This window comes from Maniola hyperantus, chromosome 17 (genome assembly GCF_902806685.2).
Source record: "Maniola hyperantus chromosome 17, iAphHyp1.2, whole genome shotgun sequence".
Lineage (NCBI taxonomy): Eukaryota > Metazoa > Arthropoda > Insecta > Lepidoptera > Nymphalidae > Maniola > Maniola hyperantus.
In genome coordinates, this window is record NC_048552.1 from 4379821 (window position 1) to 4399581 (window position 19761).

The following is a 19761-nucleotide window of genomic DNA, read 5'->3' on the forward strand; positions in this document are numbered from 1 at the left end:
CGAGTTTAATGTAAACGTATACATTTATTTGGCGCCAACGTCGTAAAAAACCGTTAAACCCAATAAATTCTATTCTGTTTGCCTCAATCAATCCAATGTATTATAATGTACCTATTGATAAAATTGTTTGTCTTTAACGCAGTGTGAACTAAGTTTTTAGTTACATGGTGAAGTAAAACTGGTCCGACGGGTGTCGTCAGATCTGTCATTCCGACAAATTAGTTTCAGAGTTGGAGAGAAAACGAAACTATTCCTTTGAAATCTGGCTAATAGTTCCCCAATTGTGATGTTCTATCATTCTTTACAGATTACCACAATGTTTACGTATCTCCCTTGAGTGAAATGAAGAGATTCGTAGTTTTATATCTTGGAGTATCTTGACCAACCTTGAAGTAAGTACCATAATCGTCTAGCGTCATTACATATTAATTCAGCTAGATTACAAGATTTAATCTTATTTAGTCCCTAAAAATTTCTCAACAGGGGTAGTATATTTGCATAGTAATTATAAGATTATAATAAACAAATTGTATTAGGTATGTTGCTATAGAATCAAATAGCATAGGTACACTGGGATATCATGATCTCCTGAATACATTAAATTTCGCTTACTTTTTATTGAATCTTGCATAATAATGTAATTGGTGTGTAATTTCGTAAAGTCACTTCATCATATTAAGATTCAGACAAGAGCTTTGGGTTTGGGGTACTATTTCAGCTTGTAAGTGTGATATAAGTAAAAATAAATTAATTATATTGAAAAAGAAATCACCATGAGCTTAGTTTTAAATAAATGTAGTACCTATTATTCAAAGGAGCACAGTGTAAAACATTTAACAAAATGTGGTTTTCGGGACAAATTACATAGGAGGTATTGTTTTTAAAAGATGTGTTAATTTTTTCATGTCATCTGTATTAAGAATCTGATTGATTGACTGATCATATCTCTCCGATCTGCTTAAGTGGAAACCGGGCTTGTCAAAATTAGAATAGACTTGATCATGCCCGCGACTTGGATTTAGGTTTTTAAAAATCCTGTGGGAACTCGAAGCACTTCTGATATAGACGCATCAGCGAAAAATAATAATAACTCTTTAATTTTACATGATATAAAGTAGCCTATGTTCTTCCCCGGGATGTAAGCTTACTCTGTACCAAATTTCATCAAAATCGGTTTAAATGTTGGGCCGTGAAAAGCTAGCAGACAGACAGACAGATAAACAAGCACACTTTCACATTTATAATATTAGTATGGATGTATGGATATGGATAGTTTGGATGAATCCAATCAAAAATAAAATTACCTACCTACTTTCCAATAACAGTTTTATCTCTTCCATATGCTGCAAAAATGATAATACAAAAGTTTGTCTGTCTGTTACTTATCTATCCACTATTGAACTGATCATACATCAAGTATACATGTTTGGTATGGAGATAGTTTGCTGGTTGAACAAAGGACTGGTCTGGCTTTCTAGGACTGCGAAAGGTTTCTATGGGATTTTTAAAATCAAAATCAATGCAGACCAGGTTGTATACAAAAGCTACTGTGAAATAGTTTACAAATCATATTGTAGTTATGTATTTATGTAGCTAAATATTTATTTTGTTTCAGAAATGGGCACAGAGGTGCCAAAAACGCAAGATTCAAGTGGTGATTCAGATTCCAACAGTGATTCTGAGGTTAGTATGCAAATGTTTGTTATAAGGATTTTTGTATGAGTGTGAATCATTCTGCCTATTTTGATTAGTTCTTAATCATGGTGTCTTAACCAACTGCATAATGCACCTCTGACTTTTCAGAGTTATGTGCATTTTGAGCAATTAAATGATGGGAAGCTGTGATAACCTAGTGCTTTGGACGTCCGCCTTCTAATCGGAGGTCCGATCTTGGGCACGCACCTGTAACTTTTCGGAGTTATGTGCATTTTAAGTAATTAAATATCACTTGCTTTAACAGTGAAGAAAAAAATCGTGAGGAAACCTGCATGCCTGAGAGTTCTCCACAATGTTCTCAAAAGTGTGTGTAGTCTACCAATCCGTACTTGGCCAGCATGGTAGACTATGGCCAAACCCTTTTCACTCTGAGAGGAGACCCGTGCTTTGCAGTTAGCCGGCGATAGGTTGATCATGATCATGATGAGCAATTAAATATCACTTGATTTAAAGGTGAACAAAAACATTGTGAGAAGAATGATAATTTTAATAATTTTAATCCTATTCTTATTGTATCTTTAATATTTACCATTTTATTGTACCTAAAATTGTATTTGTAATACCCTGACAGGGTCTCATGTATTTAGCTTTTAGCTTTAAGCACCCACCATCAATTAATGTAAATGTACATGAAAGCAAATAAATAAATCTGAATCTGTGTGCCTGAGAGTTCCCCGTAATGTTCGCAAAGGTGTGTGAAGGCGGTCAATCGGTAGTGGATGGTGATGGGTTGAGATGGTGAGCCTACTCTTAAATCTTGTTCACATGATGCCATTCATTACAATTCAGGGTATAAGCTATCTCTATTCCAAATTTCAGCAAAATTGGTTCTGTCATTGTGGTGTGAGGGATTAACCAAACATCCAAACTTTCACATTTATATTATTAGTAAGATATAGCATAGTATTTATAAATAATTTCCTATTATACTTTCACAGAATAGCAGCTCAAGTGAAACCTCTGGAAGTGACTGGGAATGTTCCGAGAGTAAGCAGAGCAGCGCTCGGAAACCACATTTCTCAGTCACCTCCTGTGATACTGGCTTAAAGCTCAAAATAGCCGCAATTCCCCGAAAGGTGACACCTAAGAAGTCTGCCAAACCATCGGTAAAGAAGAAAACCAGTGAAGAAACCACAAAGACAACCAAAGAGGTTAAGAAAAAGTTGTCTGAAAGTAGTTCAAGTTCTGAGTCCTGTAGCAAATGTTCCTCAGACTCTTCAAGTGAAGATGACCTTCCTTTGAAGACTGTGAAGAAGAATTTGCCAGCAAAATGTTCTCCACAAAAGACTACAGTAAAAACTGGTAGAAGTTCCATCAAGAGTGATAGTGATGAAGAACTTTGTGTTGCTAAAGAGAATTCGAAGTGCAAGGAGACACCTTGCACCTCGAAGGCCAATGTCAATGTGAAGAAGACTAAAAGTGATGATTCCAGTCATGACACCAGTGGGAAGAGGGGACCAGTGAGGCCGCGGACTAAGGTAAGTGCGCTTTTCTTCTTTTTAGGGTTCCGTACTGTTATGTATATAGTAGGGGCGGTTTCAGACTAGCGTATTTTTTTGCGCTACATTATGCGCTTCAAAAAACCGGACTCGCGTATACGGGCATATTTCGGCGTGTTCGCTCGAACCGGTGGTGGTGTTGTCAGTATCAACAGCGCGCGGCTCGCGCTTATACGAGCTTAGAAGCGCGTCAACGCTCGTACGAGTTAAGCGTGTGCCAAAAGGCGCGCCTATACGCACCTACATGCGCTTCCAAAAACGAGCTCATACGCGCGTATAAAACGCTAGTCTGAAACCGCCCTAAGGATGGCAAAAAGTATCAAAGTTTGTGCTTAGGGTAGTTATCTACTTCTTACTTAGTTGTATGAATAAATTTAATTTAAGTGGGTAGGTTGCGAAAGTGTATGACAATCTCAGTTCACGTTGGCACTCAGTGAATACATTTTCTAATGGCGAACTCAAGTGTTTGATTTACTAATCCAAACATATTACGTACCTCAAAAGGAATTAAGGAACCCTTATACGATCACTTTGTTGTCTATCTGTCGTGTCTGTCAAAAAACCTATAGGGTACTTTCCGTTGACCTAGAATCATTAAATTTGGTAGGTAGGTAGGTAGGTCTTATAGCACACGTAAGAGGAAAAATCTGAAAACCGTGAATTTGTGGTTATATCACAAAAAACCGGCCAAGTGCGAGTCAGGCTCGCGCAATGAGGGTTCCGTACTGCAGTCTTATTTTTTCGACATTTTGCACGATAATAGGCTAGTTGACACTTTTTTTAAGTAGGTCTTAAATGGTTAATGGGGCCGATTCTCTAGTACACAATCTCTAAACTAAACTATATTAACAGGTCTAAATCTAGTGCTTTCCTTTTCCGCAAGCAACATTATGAAAGGGATAGCAATAGGTTTAGACGTGATATTTTAGTTTAGTTTAGAGCTTGTGTACAAAAGAATTAGCCACAATATTTGTCCTATTAGATCAAAAAAATTAACACTATATTTGTTTGCGCCCTAAAATCCGTAAAACTTTAATTTAAAAATATATTTTTCTTAGACAGGTGAAAACACTGTCGGCCATTTTTGGCCGATAGATTATCTGTGCTCTGACGTCATGCATTTGTAAACAACAGCATAACCTACCAAAGTTTAATAAACATGACTTCTATACTAGTTTACATGAAAAATATAGTAATTATCGTTATTGTATCATCCGAGAATGTAAAAACGCATCGATAAAGACCACAGGAAAGTTGTGGATTAGAGTGCCCAGTGAAATAAATATACGTAACACGCGAAGACTTGCTTAAAGGGATCCTATATCACTAACGACTGCAACCCAAATTTATTTTTGCAAAGATCACTTTGTTGTAAGTCTTACTTAATAACTTATTCAATTTATAAAGAGAAAACGATAATTTTTTACGTTTACTATGAGTTTTTAGAAATATATAAAAACTAGCTTATGCTCGTGACTTCGCCCGCGTGAACTTCATAAATTTCAAACCCCCATTTAACCCACTCAGGGGTGGAATTTCAAAAAATCCTTTCCTAGTGGATACCTTCTCTTTACCTACAAAGAATACACCCACCAAATTTCATGTATCTAGAACCAGCTGTTTAGATGTTTAGGCTGTGCATTGATATATAAGTTAGTCAGGAGGACTTGAAATTTTATATATATGGATACTACGTTAGTCAATAGGGATGACATTTGTTTGTTTACATATTTAATGACACAATCACATCATGGCTGACAGCGTTTTCTGAGTTTCAAATAAAAATAAAAACTGTATTTTTTTTAACTGGATTTATATATCCATCCTGCGTTTTTAATAATTGTTATTGATATATTTCGTTGTCTTAAGCAAAATACTATAATAAATAATCATTTATTGGACGAAATTAGATATGAGTCAAGTAGCCTATTCAAAAACTATTATGCATAAAAATAAATAAAAATCTGTTTTAGAATGCACAGGTGAATGATATGATACCCCACTTGATATAGTTATCTCACTTCGAAAGTTGAAAATACTAATTATTAGTTCATGACCACAATTTTTTTTTGTGTGATCTAACCCTAATATCACGGTTTTCAGATTTTTCCACAAATGTCAGCTATAAGATGTACCTACCTGCCAAATTTCATGATTCTAAGTCAACGGGAAGTACCCTGTAGGTTTCTTGACAGACAGACAACAAAGTGATCCTATAAGGGTTCCGTTTTTCCTTTTGAGGTACGGAACCCTAAAAAAAATTAAATGAAGTAAGATTAATATATCGAGTGGGGTATTATATGAAAGGGCTTTACCTGTACATTCTAAAACAGATTTTATTTTTATACATGACAGTTTTTGATTTATTGTGCAAAATATTCAAAAAAAACTACTTAAGATTGGACCTTCGATGAGTCGGTGCGCGAGTCTGACTCGCACTTGGCTGGTTTTTTATCAATAACAATATAATTGATGCATATTTTGTAATAATAATTAAAGAATGCATTCAAATTAGGCACTACTGCAGCTGCAAGTTAGTATAGTAGTAAGTATGATAGCTTATAACATATGTCGTAGATATTTTTTATATCCGTATTTTCACAGATTCGGATCGGATAAGTGCGTGATTGCTGTAAGGGTCCTATCATTTTTTTCTTTAGAGGTACGGAACCCTAAGAATATACAGTACGCGGCAGAAAGTAATGTATATCGGCCATTAGAATTACATTTCGGCTTTGTAGAGCGTTGTCTCTGTCACTCATACCTATATGACGTTTTGTCGGTCTCAACGATAGAGGCAATGCTCGTCAAATCTGCTATCCCTTCTAAAGGTCGCTACTGTTGTACATTACTTTCCGCCGCGTACTGTATATTAAAAAAAGTCTTGCACGATGGTACGGAACCGTTCGTACCATTAACCGGTTTTTATTTCCGAATGTAACAGCTTCGACACATAGATGGCGCTATGAGTCATCGCTATTAATTAAGTTTTTCCTTAAATTAATAGATGGCGCTGTATGTAAAAACATCTCGACAAAAATATACCTTATGCAAGCCGATCCTATAGCTTTTAAGACATAATAAGCACTTCTCGCGTAAACGTCTGGCCGGTACTACCATAGAAATGTAGATAGAGCTTTCCTGTGGTCGCTATTTATAATCTGTATATATAAAATTCAAAGGACTGACTGACTGACTTACATATCAACGCACAGCCTAAACCTATGCTAGAGACATGAAACTTTGGAAGGTGTGTTCTTTGTAAAGAGTAGGTATCCACTAAGAAAGGGTTTTTGAAATTCCACCTCTGAGTGGGTTAAATGGGGGTTTGAAATTTATGTAGTCCACGCGGACGAAGTCGCGAGCGTAAGCTGGTCCTTATACAAAACTGTCTGTGTGTTTGTTTTGTGAAGAGATAATAGGTCGCGAGCATGTCGCGAGTCGCGATCTTGGTATTAATTAACACCTTCAGACAACAGGTGAAGAGGAATCTTGCACAATTAGTTCCAATCCTCTGTAATGAATGAAATTACTTTACTAAACTACGGAAATGCGAGCTACCTCTACCAAATTTTGTCAAAATCGGCTGGTCTGTGAAAAGATAACAGACAGAAAGGCACACTTTCGCGTGTATAATATTAATATAGAACCCCTATTTTACCCCCTTAGGGGTCGAATTTTTAAAAATCCTTAGCAAATGTCATAATAGCTATCTGGATGCCAAACTTCAGCCCGATCCGTCCAGTAGTTTGAGCTGTGCGTTGATAGATCAGTCAGTCACCTTTTCGTTTTATATATTTAAAGATTATTCACCTCTTGAAATAATTTAACTGACAACAAAAATCCTTCTGTCAGAAATCTCATGTAAGTGAAGTGAATATTTAACTTGTCTTACCCTTTTTAATATGCAATCCGGTTTATATTGAGGGGTCTTTTATAAAAGGGTGTCCTTATGTCGGACGCAAAAGGTACCCCAAATGTCTTTGTTATTTTTAATATTTAGTCCATTTTATGTATATTATTGCGCAAGCACCGATTCTTGTTTACCACACCAAGTAACTACTTACGGGATGATCACTGGGATGATTTAATTCACGTAGTTCATGAATGGAACCCTCATAACTTTTTAAATCGTAGCTTATGTTAATGGCCGAAGTTATGACTCATGAGAAGTGAGAACCCTAATAAAAAACCGGCCAAGTGCGAGTCAGGCTCGCGCAACGAAATTTTGCATGATAATTCAAAAACTATGTTGCATAAAAATAAATAAAAATCTGTTTTAGAATTTACAAGTGAAGCCCTTTCATATGATACCCCACTTGATATAGTTATCTTTGAAAATTGAAAACACTAAGATGACCACAATTTAATTGTTTTTGAGTGATGTAACCACAAATTTACGGTTTTTAGATTTTTCCCCACATGTCTGCTATAAGACCTACCTACCTGCCAAATTTCATGATTCTAGGTCAACGGGAAGTACCCTGTAGGTTTCTTGACAGACAACAAAGTGATCCTATAAAGGTTCTGTTTTTCCGGTACGGGTACGGTACGGGATCCTAAAAATTGTATCATAACAAAAAACTTTTTCTTTATAAAAAGAGGGCTGTTACGGTCTGTGATTTTTGTAGCTTTTTCGACACAATATTCATAAATCTTCAGATTCGTGGACGGATTTGAGTGCGGTTGTTTAAAAGCAGTGATAGCCTACGGCCTCCTATTCGGGGGGTCCGGGCTTCGATCCTTGGCATGCACCTCTTGACTTTTTGGAGTTGTGTGCATTTTAAGCAATTAAATAACATTTTTTTAACGGTGAAGGAAAACATTGTGAGGAAACCTGCATGCTTTACAGTTTATTTATTTATTTTTATTTACGTGTTATCGAACCACCAATAGAATCATACAAAAAAATAATTACGTTATCAAATCCTAGGTGCTAGGTCCTTATATAATTCAAATTATAGGCGGCTATCATCTCTATAATGTTCTCAAAGATATGTGAATCCGCACATGGGCAGCGTAATAGATTGTGGCCAAACCCTTGTCATTCATTCAAGGAGACACGTTCTCAGTAGTGAGCGGGCGATGGGTTGATGATGATGATATTTTGTATTGAAAGAGTAAAATTATTTTCAAACAGCTCTGGCAGGCGGTTTCGGCCGCGGGCATTTATCTCGTAGCCATTACGCAATCAAAGCAGCTATCTGTATGTACAGATTGTTGCTAAATGATTTGATGATTCCGGTATGATGCCACCTTGTTATGAAAGTATAATGAAAACAAAATACGGAATAGACTCAAAGGGCGCTCGTTCGCTGCTATGCGAAAGTAAATAAAAGTAAACAAAGTAATTATTTTAAGATCTTAGCGTTTAAACTACCGTGAGTGATTTCCATTATAAATTCCATTAAAAAGTGAGTACAGCCGGGATAGTTATTATTTATAATTTTAAGATCTGCTTGCGACTTCATTTACGTGAAGTTAAGTTGATTAAAAATCCCGTGGGAACTTTTATTTTCGGAGAAAGAAAGTAGCCTACATCTTTTTTTTTTTTTTTTAAAGAATATTAGCCATATTAAATGACTAATATTCCCCTTTCCTCTCCAATTAAGCGTCAGGCTTGTGCTAGGAGTAGGCACGACAATAGTGCAACGGGCGGGGTTTGAACCGTCGACCTTTCGGTTTTCAGTCCACTCCTATACCCCCCCGGGATGTAAGCTAAACTACCTCTGTACGAAATTGCATCAAAATCAATTGAATGCATGGGCCGTTAAAAGCTTGCAGACAGACTACAGACACACTTTCGCATTTCTTTACAAGTATATAAAAGGAAAGACTGACTGACTGACTGACTGATCTATCAAGGCAAAGCTCAAACTACTGGACGGTACGAAGTAGGTATATATTATGACGTCCGCAAAAAAAAGGATTTTTGAAAATTCAATTCCTAAGAGGGTAAAATAGAAGTGTGCAATTTGAGTAGTCCACGCTGACGAAGTCGCGAGGATACGCTATTATAATATCCATGCTAATAATATTATAAATGCGAAAGTGTGTCTGTCTGTCTGTCTCTCTTGATGAGCTTTACACAGTTTAACCGATTTTGATGAAATTTGGTACAGAGAGCTTGGGATGTAACTTCCCTGGGATGTAGATATGTACTTTTTATACCAGAAAATTAAAGAGTTCCCACGGGATTTTTAAAAAGCTCAATCATCATGGGCATCATCTAGTAAAAATTATATTAATATGAATAATACCTACCGAATACAGATGTGTTTTAAACATGTTCTGAAACCAATCAATACTGTTTCGCATCACGTTGTTGTTCCACGTGACTAGATAAAAACAAGCAGGTATATAGGTACAGCTGCCGCCTAATTCAGACATTCAGAAATGAGATGTAACATTTTTTATGCAAGCACGTTTAAATAATCTACTCACTTGAGAAGTTTCTACTTTTTTGGAGTCTATTTAAGATTGATTGGCTGATTAAATACAATCATACCCCTTTCATCCAATTTGCCTGTAGTATTTCCATAATATATTAGTAGTAAATAAATAAATAAAAAACCGGCTAAGTGCGAATCAGTCTCGCGCACTGTGGGATCCGTCCTACAATCGTACCTATTTTATCGACATTTTGTACGATAAATCAAAAACCTTTCAAAAACCTGCCCATATTATGCCTAAAAATAAAATAAAATTCTGTTTTAGAATGTTTTCCTGAAATTTGTTCCTGAAAGATAATTTTCTGAATTTTCCCAGATTTGCACAAAATAAGAAAAATGAGTATTTTTGACAAAGTTTTATGGAAAAACATGTAGATGCATAAATGTTATGCCCGTAAAACTCATTACCATAAGCCTTCGATGTATGATTAGTCTACTATTTTCGAAAAACTACCTAAAAGCCGGCTGTATCAAACCACCTTAAGTTAGGTAACTAGGACTTAAGGGCAAGTGTTCTGAAAATGTCTGCGAATTAGAAATTGCTATTGTATTGTATGCAAAATGCTAAATTCCTTTAATTGATAGTTGCCGCGCGCGGCGTCGATATTTCATTTGTATGCAGAGAAAGCTGGCAAATAAATTCCGTTCGTTAAATTCTGATCTATTTTCGTACCGTATTTTCCTTATCCACACATACATATAATCGATATCCATACTACGAGTATTTTTTTAAATCCATTACAAGTTAGCCGGTTTGTTGTGGGCACTTCTCAGACCTGGGCGCGTTTTGAACCCTCGTTGCTTTAGTTTTAAGTTTACGTAATAAATTAGTATCACCATTACATTATCTTACAAAGACATCAAAAAGTGTACAATGATACCCAATTTGAATAAATTATTTATTGGATTTGATTTTCCCTTAACTGCGATCTCACCTGGTGGTAAGTGATGATGTAGTTCATGTAGTCTAAGGTGGAAGTGGGATAACTTGGAAGTAGTATGGCAGTTTTTATTCAACCCATACCCCTTATCGGTTTCTACAGGCTAGTACTGGAACGTTAAATCGCTTGGCGGCACGGCTTTGCTGGTAGGGTGGTAACTAGCCATGGCGGTAGGCTCCCACCAGACATGTAAAAGTGTGTCTATCTGTCTGAAAAGTGAAAACGCCTATAATATTTTGGCGCGGGATGATATCCAAAGTAGTATATTGAACTTTTAACCCTTGCGGTATCCATATCGCAATCTATCACACATCTATTTGTCCGCGGAATGTAGAGTTATTGTTTATGACTTGGGCTGGACTGGTTTTTAGGTTTTTCGTACCGCAGCAGCGGTTATTGTTAACCCTTTATTGCATACGGAATATTACATTCGTGTACAATAGGCTAGTTGACACTTTTTTTAAGTAGGTCTTAAATGGTTAATATTTGTCCTATTAGATCAAAAAAAATAACACTATATTTTTTTGCGCCCTAAAATCCGTAAAACTTTAATTTAAAAATATATTTTTCTTAGACAGGTGAAAACACTGTCGGCCATTTTTGGCCGATAGATTATCTGTGCTCTGACGTCTGCATTTGTAAACAACAGCATAACCTACCAAAGTTTAATAAACATGACTTCTATACTAGTTTACATGAAAAATATAGTAATTATCGTTATTGTATCATCCGAGAATGTAAAAACGCATCGATAAAGACCACAGGAAAGTTGTGGATTAGAGTGCCCAGTGAAATAAATATACGTAACACGCGAAGACTTGCTTAAAGGGATCCTATATCACTAACGACTGCAACCCAAATTTATTTTTGCAAAGATCACTTTGTTGTAAGTCTTACTTAATAACTTATTCAATTTATATAGAGAAAACGATAATTTTTTACGTTTACTATGAGTTTTTAGAAATATATAAAAACTAGCTTATGCTCGTGACTTCGCCCGCGTGAACTTCATAAATTTCAAACCCCCATTTAACCCACTCAGGGGTGGAATTTCAAAAAATCCTTTCCTAGTGGATACCTTCTCTTTACCTACAAAGAACACACCCACCAAATTTCATGTATCTAGAACCAGCTGTTTAGATGTTTAGGCTGTGCATTGATATATAAGTTAGTCAGGAGGACTTGAAATTTTATATATATGGATACTACGTTAGTCAATAGGGATGACATTTGTTTGTTTACATATTTAATGACGTCACATCATGGCTGACAGCGTTTTCTGAGTTTCAAATAAAAATAAAAACTGTATTTTTTTAAACTGGATTTATATATCCATCCTGCGTTTTTAATAATTGTTATTGATATATTTCGTTGTCTTAAGCAAAATACTATAATAAATAATCATTTATTGGACGAAATTAGATATGAGTCAAGTAGCCTATTGCGAACTTACCTATAGAGGCATTCTAGTACCACATGGAATAAGTGTATTAATAAATAATTTCTTGCATCGTTTAGTTTCATATTATATCTACTGCCAACCTAGCTATTGTCTGCGAATTTCTCTGCATAATTGTAATCATGTTATAAAAGGTGTCATACCAAAATTGAATAAATCAGTTTGTTAATTTTATGTACCAGTACGACCGTCGTCGTTGCGTTGAGCCGTATCGACATACAAACTTTCCCATTTAATAATATTCCAAAGTAGGAAGTATATTCGCTAGCTGCTCATTCAAGTAGTAATGAATTGATTGCTGAATCATCAAAATATCACCAATATCCGTATTAACATAGCAGTTTCCGTATTACGACTTACGCGAAAATAAATTATTGTGTAGGCTGTTTATCTACCTATACTAATGTTAATCACTACCCCTATTATTATAAATGCGAAAGTGTGTTTGTCTGTTGGTTTGTCCTTCAATCACGTCGCAACGGAGCAACGGATCGACGTGATTTTTTGCATGGGTATAGTTTAAGACCTGGAGAGTGACATGGGCTATTTTTTATCCCGGAAAATCAAAAAGTTCCCCCGGGATTTTTAAAAACGTAAATCTTACGAAGCCGCGGGCATCAGCTAGTATTGTAATATTATAAAGAGATGAGATTTGTTTGTTTGTAATCGATAAACTCTGAAACCACTAAACCGGTTTTAATAATAATTCTTTCACCAAAGCTTCTCTATTCAGAAGTAATATAAGCTACATTTATGTTGACTTTTGTATGACATGTATGTGTATCGGTTCATCAAATTTTACCCGAGCGACGCCGGGTGGATGAGCTAGTAATTCATAAAGAACCCAGCCCTTAAAAATGATAATGAATAATAGATCGTCTCTTTTAAGTTCGAAAAACTATTAAATTACGCGTACGCAGCCGGTTTCAGCCTAAACAGTAGGTAGGTACCATGGAAAAGTAATTATTATAATTTACACGTGACAAGAGGCAGAATCGGAGTCCCAGATTGCTATTTTTGCATCATTGATCATATCTACTGACTATAATAATAATATGATAATATACAAGAATAATATGATAATAATAATAATATATTATGAATGAGATAAATAAATAAATAAATAAATAACCTTTTTATTCATCGAGTCTCGAATGATCTTTTAATTTCTACTTTAGATTTATTTGTTAAAGTTTCGTTTCTTCAAACTTCAAATACTTATATATTTTATGAAGAAAGGAAGTGCCTACGGCACATAGAGAGTTCATCAGAAATTCTGAACAGAGTAAATAGAAAACCTTCTATTATAATCAACGTATTTATTAGCACCACCCACAAGTAATCTAACCAGTGTAGGTCATTCACTTCGCGTCTAAATAAAATACTTATTGTTTGCGTCGACGGATGAAGTCCGCATAGAGATTTATTGTTTCGACTTTCTGAACATCGAGTCGCTCCGTCTTCAGTATTTTAGCCAATTGAGGCATTCGTTATCGAGTGTTGAGTTTCATAATGAATATTTCATTTGCGACTTGCATTGCGATTAGGTATTTATGTGGAATGCGTCGGTCAGATCTGGTTTCGCGGGGACCGGGAGTCGTGTTTTCGAGTAGAATAGGTGTAAGGCGTAAGTGATAGTGAGAAAGGTGTGCATTGTTGTGTTCGGGTGGCAGAGCGTGCCGCGGCGAGGGTAGGTGTGCAGCGTGCAGCATTTAATTAAGGCGGTGGGTGCGCTCGGCTCGCGTGCCGTGCACTTCCGTTGCGCCCCAGGGGCGCTGCGCTTTTTCCTCGCGGGGGAGGCCGCCGCGCGAGGAAAGCGCGACCGGTCGTCACCCGCGCCGAGGAATTAAAATTTTTCACGTAAACTGGTTTGATAGCGCGTACAGTGGCGGAGTGGGGGTCGCGAATACGCGTCGCGCCGGTCATTAGCTGGTTCGCAGCGAGGCGCGCGCGCGTCCTTACTTCTGCGTACGCGGTGCTCGCTTCGTGCGCGTGTTCGCGGCATACGTCGCGATCGGTGCCGGTACGGACTCCTGACTGATGTGATTGAGTGATCGTGATAAATATTTGTGTAATTTTATTTTTATTAGTAATTAATTTAATATTAGTAATTAAAATATAGATTTGTCTTGTGATATAGATCGCCAATTAATTAAAATTCATTGTGATGAATGAAAAAAAATGTTGTGGCGAATTTGGGTGTCATTGTAGGTAAATTACTTATTGTTATCAGTATTATCTGTTATCAAACTTCATTAATTCGTGATCAGCGTCACTGTTGAGTGTGCGTCGCAACTAATGTGGTCCAAAACAAACACTGCGATAAGCGGCCGGGCCGTAGAGAGAGCCTCGCCGGGCACCGCCGAATTCCCCTTATCAATCGCTTAGCGCGGCCCAAGGTCGCGTCTTATCAGCGCTATTCGTGCGAATCCGATGGATTTGTTCTGTGATTGCGCGCATCGCTACAAATTAGCCATTTTTCGCACCTAATAAGTTTATGTGTTTTTACGTTGTTGTTAACTTTTTGAACTAGATATACTTATAATATCACTTTATTGTTTTAATTAATGCAGATAACTTAAATAGGTACACTTAATTTAGATTATTATTAGATTTATTGCTGTTCGGATTAATTAAATCTAGTTACTCATACGAAATAGTTACTCATGAGGAATTGTGTGGAATGTTGCTTAAATAGGTCTGATCATCCGCCTAGTGCTGGCAGCCGTCCCCTTTTTAATTAGGTCGAAACTTACTAAAAGTCTATCCAACATTATGATTATAGGTGTAGTTAAAATGCTAGCTAATAATATTACAGTCCACTTTTAAATTTTAGCTAGTTTTAAAATTTTACGCTTGTTTTCTTATCTATAACAAAAATTTTAGAAATACATAAATTTTTTTTTGGGTTATTCCTACAGTCCACTTAAATCTAAAATGCAAACGATTAAACAAATTCACCAAATCCTTTTATTATAATATATCTCATGTAGTAACAGCTTTCTATATCCCAAGACGAACCGACGTGTAGATAGATATTTAATTAATTGTTTACACACTGAAACAGATTTTAGCGTAGCCTGCTATGTAGATCACGACCTAGTTGCGCGCGATTGAGGATAAAACAATATAAATAGCTCGTCAACGCTTGGACGTGAGCATGAGTTACTAGTGTGTGTTTGAAATATATCGAATAGTGTATGTGATAAGCGAGACTAGTATAGTGTTTGTGATGTTGGCATGATGCGGCACGCTGCGTCCTCCGCTGCCTGGACGGCTCCTGGAGAAGTCTGGGAGTACGTCAGCCAACTCGTCAGCTCCTACCACGACCAGCACGACTGCCAGGTGCGAAACAACCCCACGCAAGTATGCATAACACTGACTTACAATGTTTATAACAGTGGCCCTACCGCGGTTGTTTGACAGCTACAATGTCACGATCGCAATCATCTCTGATTGGTTAATGCTCGCTCACTATTGGCCACAATGCATTGTTGCAACAAGAATCGCACAAATTCAGCCAATCAGAACAATTGGGATTGTAATAATGATTGATGCAGGTTTTAGACAATCGCCCTGCTGTTGAAGTAACTCGACCGTATCGACAACAATATTAACAACACATGTGACTCAGGCCAATTAACGCCTCTTGTTCGTTTATGAGATGTAGACTTAGTATAGTCCACAAAACAACGTACCTAATTGAGATTGTCTAGATTCCCAAATGAGATATATCTCTATATATATTATTATACTAGATGATGCCCGCGACTTCGTCCGCGTGGTTTTGGGTTTTTAAAATCCTATGGGAACTCTTTGAATTTCCGGGATAAAAAGTAGCCTATGTCCTTCTCCGGGATGTAAGCTAACTCTGTACCAAATTTCATCAAAATCGGTTAAACTAGCGAGCCGTGAAAAGTTAGCAGACAGACAGAGAGACACTTTTGAATTTATAATATTAGTATGGATGAGTAAGAGTTTTTTGAAATTTTTTGGTGCTCGTCTGAGCCACTAGAAAAATTTAACTAATATTTAAAAAGTTTGACTGAGATTGACTGAATTTGATATTAGATTCTTCATTTTTAATAGCGTCTTTGTAAATCTATCAATTTGTGTGCGAACACTAAAACCTCAGAAACTACTGACCGGATTGTTGCTAGCACAATGTTTCTGGAAGTGATATCTATTTTTATGAGCAGGTACCTACCTACTGTTGAAATGCGAATTTGCAGCCACTTTGTAATAATAATCTTTGCAAGTTTATTCACCGTCACTAAAACCGCATAGAATACGGAAGTATTGGTAATCATTGATTACTTATTATAAAAAAATTACAGTAGCTGCGATTTATTTTATGTTAAAAAAATACATTACCTTCGATGTATTTTATAATAATCTCGGCATCGGCGTCGATCTCATTAGTTATGACGACAATCCTATTAGATTTAATAATGGGGGTCAGTTTGGAGACTTTGGATGCTATACTAGATCGGATAATGATATATTGATCTCAATTTATTAACAAAACAACATTATGGGCAAGACAATTTTGGATTACAGATTTCGTTCTGTAGCTTTAGCCACTATCATGCCCTACGTTGTCTAGGGGTAGAATAGGTTTAGTTCACCTGGAATAGGTATGTATAGAGTCCGTGTAAAATTCTCAAATTTTTCCTGTTGAGCAGTTGTTGACAGGGTAACGGGCATCAAGCAGCAAATTGGGACCAAAATCATCCGTACAGTACCCAGCAGGAAATATTGTACATCGACCTTTAGAAAGAGAGTTTCGTAGAGCGTTGTCTATTTCGTTGAGACCGACAAAACGTCACATAGGTACGAATGACGGAGACAACGCTCTACAAAGCCGAAATCGCTTTTTAAAGGTCAATGTTTCCTGCCGGCTACTGTAGTTACCTATCTAAAATTAAAAAAATTGGTCAAGTGCGAGTCGGACTCACACACGAAGGGTTCCGACTTCCGTGCCATCCTACAAGAAAAAATATCATTATTTTTTCAGGGCAGCCATTTTGCCAAAATTCTTATTATTTGAAGTTATAGCGGCAATAGACATTAGTACACATTCTGTGAAAATTTCAATTCACTACCTATACGATTCAGCCCGCTGACAGACAGACGGATGGACAGCGGAGGCTTAGTAATAGGGTCCCCTTAGCACCTTTTTTACGAGATCCTAAAAGTTATCCCAAATATTATGCCATAGGTGTACGTATTTTACTTCGCCCTATAGTTCTATAATGTTCTTTCATCCGGCCTTCCTGGGCGCAGCATTCAGATCAAGGTCATCGTAATGATTGTTCATACCCAAACACATGTATAAAACGACAAATTATTGGACTTTTATGTGAAACTAGCTGCCCCGGCGAACTTCGTACCGCCTAACAGTCGATTCTTTTTCAGGATTTTTTTTAAAATTTTACTCGTACTTATAGGAATATTATAAAAAAAGAATTAGCGAAATCGGTTCAGCTGTTCTCGAGATTTGCGATCAGCAACACATTCAGCGATTCATTTTTATATATAGAAAGATTTTATATAAAAGAATTGAAAACCGTAATAATCAATCTAACAATCATTCGCCAAGAAACTGTTCGAGTCCCTTCGCTCCTATTCGAACCTACTTATAAAAGCAAAGCAATAAATTGCCAGGTAATAGACAGATCAAAACTTGCTTCATTTGACCATGAAATTGTGATCGAGCGGCGTGACCGAGTCGCGTGTTTAGACATGGTGTGCAGACATCCATATAAATGCTACATGATCCTTATATGATATTGCAAAAAAACATTATAAGGTCGAGGATTGTCAACATCAAAAATCTTTAAGATCAGTCAATACTCAATAAGTCTACTTGTTATCTAAAGAAGATTATTTTTAAAATAATCATCATTACAAGTCCTGCAAATTGCTATTACGCTGGAACCATTTCTCATTAACGTCGAAATGACGTCAGCTGAAATAAGAATATACCATCAGCTCGAAACTTCAGTCTAGTGCTGACCTCACTAAAATGGCAGCCACGCGTATTAGCAATTTGCGTGACTTATATCAAACGATATACGTCCACAGCTAGACAAAGGTATTTTGTAGGGACTTCCACACGCCATTATCTTTTAAATCTAGCTTATGGTCGCGACTTCGTCCGCGTGAACTACATAAATTTCAACCCCCTATTTTATTCCCTTAGAGAATTTTAGCGTTTGCTGTAATATTGGTCATCGAAGCTTGTCGCTACCTGTTTTATATTTATACTAGCTAATGCTCGCGACTTCGTCCGCGTGGACTACACAAATTTCAAACCCCTGTTTCACCCCTTTAGGGGTTGAATTTTCAAAAATCCTTTCTTAGCGGATGCCTACGTCATAATAGCTATCTGCATGCCAAATTTCAGCCCGATCCGTCCAGTAGTTTGAGCTGTGCGTTGATAGATCAGTCAGTCAGTCAGTCATTCAGTCAGTCAGTCAGTCAGTCAGTCAGTCAGTCAGTCAGTCAGTCACCTTTTCCTTTTATATATTTAGATATCGGTACATATCGGTAGGAAAGGCATTCCGAACCAGTGGTAGATGCATCCGACTATTCGAAAGTACTTGTAAAAGTTTATTCGAATAAAAAGATTGTTTTTTTTTTTTCGCAAATTCGCGGGCATCGGCTAGCAGTGATAATAATGATGCATGTGGGCGACGTTATTTCATTCGCCTCATCCGAGTAATCACTTTTAATGAATTTACCTTACAGTCAACCTTATGTTCGTCACATGATCAACGTTTCATTAAAGCGGAACGCATTATACTGCTTATTGTACGGATTTGCTGTTTTATTTCATTTTGATAAGGTACTTCTTCTATCTACTACTTGGTACTTCGATGACCGATTCCTAAGTGCGTTGTGTATTATTACCTCCTGCGCGGGTTTTATTGGCACGTTATTCTGAATCCGGTTAGTGGAAATTAATAATAGTGAAAAATTTGGAGCTATTAATTTTTTATTATATAACTCGATGTCATTGATCGTTTCAAGGATATTGGGTTTTAAAGGCTCATTCATGGCGTCATATCTGACTTAAATTGTATTATTTTTAATATTACTGCTACTAGCTTATGCACGCGACTTCGTCCGCGTGGACTACAAAAATTTCAAACCCCTGTTTTACAGACAGGGGTTGAGTTTTTAAAAATCCTAAATTTTTAAAGCGAAAATCTACGTCATAATAGCTATCTGCATGCCAAATTTCAGCCCGATCCGTCCAGTAGTTTTGAGCTGTGTGTTGATATATCAGTCAGTCAGTCACCTTTCCCTTTAATATATTTAGATAAAGTTTTTTGTCGATAGCATTGACATTGAATTCGTTGATTTTATTATCGCTGTTAATCAACTTTGAGATTCTCGAGTTTTTATTACGAAGCAACACATTGTAAGTATGTTCGCTAATGAATGTATTAAGAACGTTGTTTTCTACTGGACATTTGTCATTAGCACTCCGGGTAATAGCAGTTTTTGCTGCATAAGTAGATCATTATAAAAGAAAATGGAGGAATGCCAGTTCTCGGCGGGACCTAAGTCTTGCTACTGATTGATGTGCGTCGCCGTTAAAGCCCTGTAGATGTTATCTTACCTATCTAATAGCTTTAACGAGATTACGGTACCCTTCCAGTTCAATTTACATTTCTTCCTGATCG

The 19761-nt window shown here is 36.8% G+C and overlaps 1 protein-coding gene across 1 annotated transcript in view; it reads left to right on the forward strand.

Moving 5' to 3' along the window:
• ash1 (histone-lysine N-methyltransferase ash1) overlaps positions 1–19761 on the forward strand; it is a 93431-nt gene that overhangs the window by 248 nt on the left and 73422 nt on the right. The window contains 3 exon segments of the mRNA XM_069504219.1: positions 308–392; positions 1616–1683; positions 2655–3194. Of these exon segments, the coding sequence (XP_069360320.1) occupies positions 1618–1683; positions 2655–3194 (606 nt within the window). The 5' untranslated portion in view covers positions 308–392; positions 1616–1617.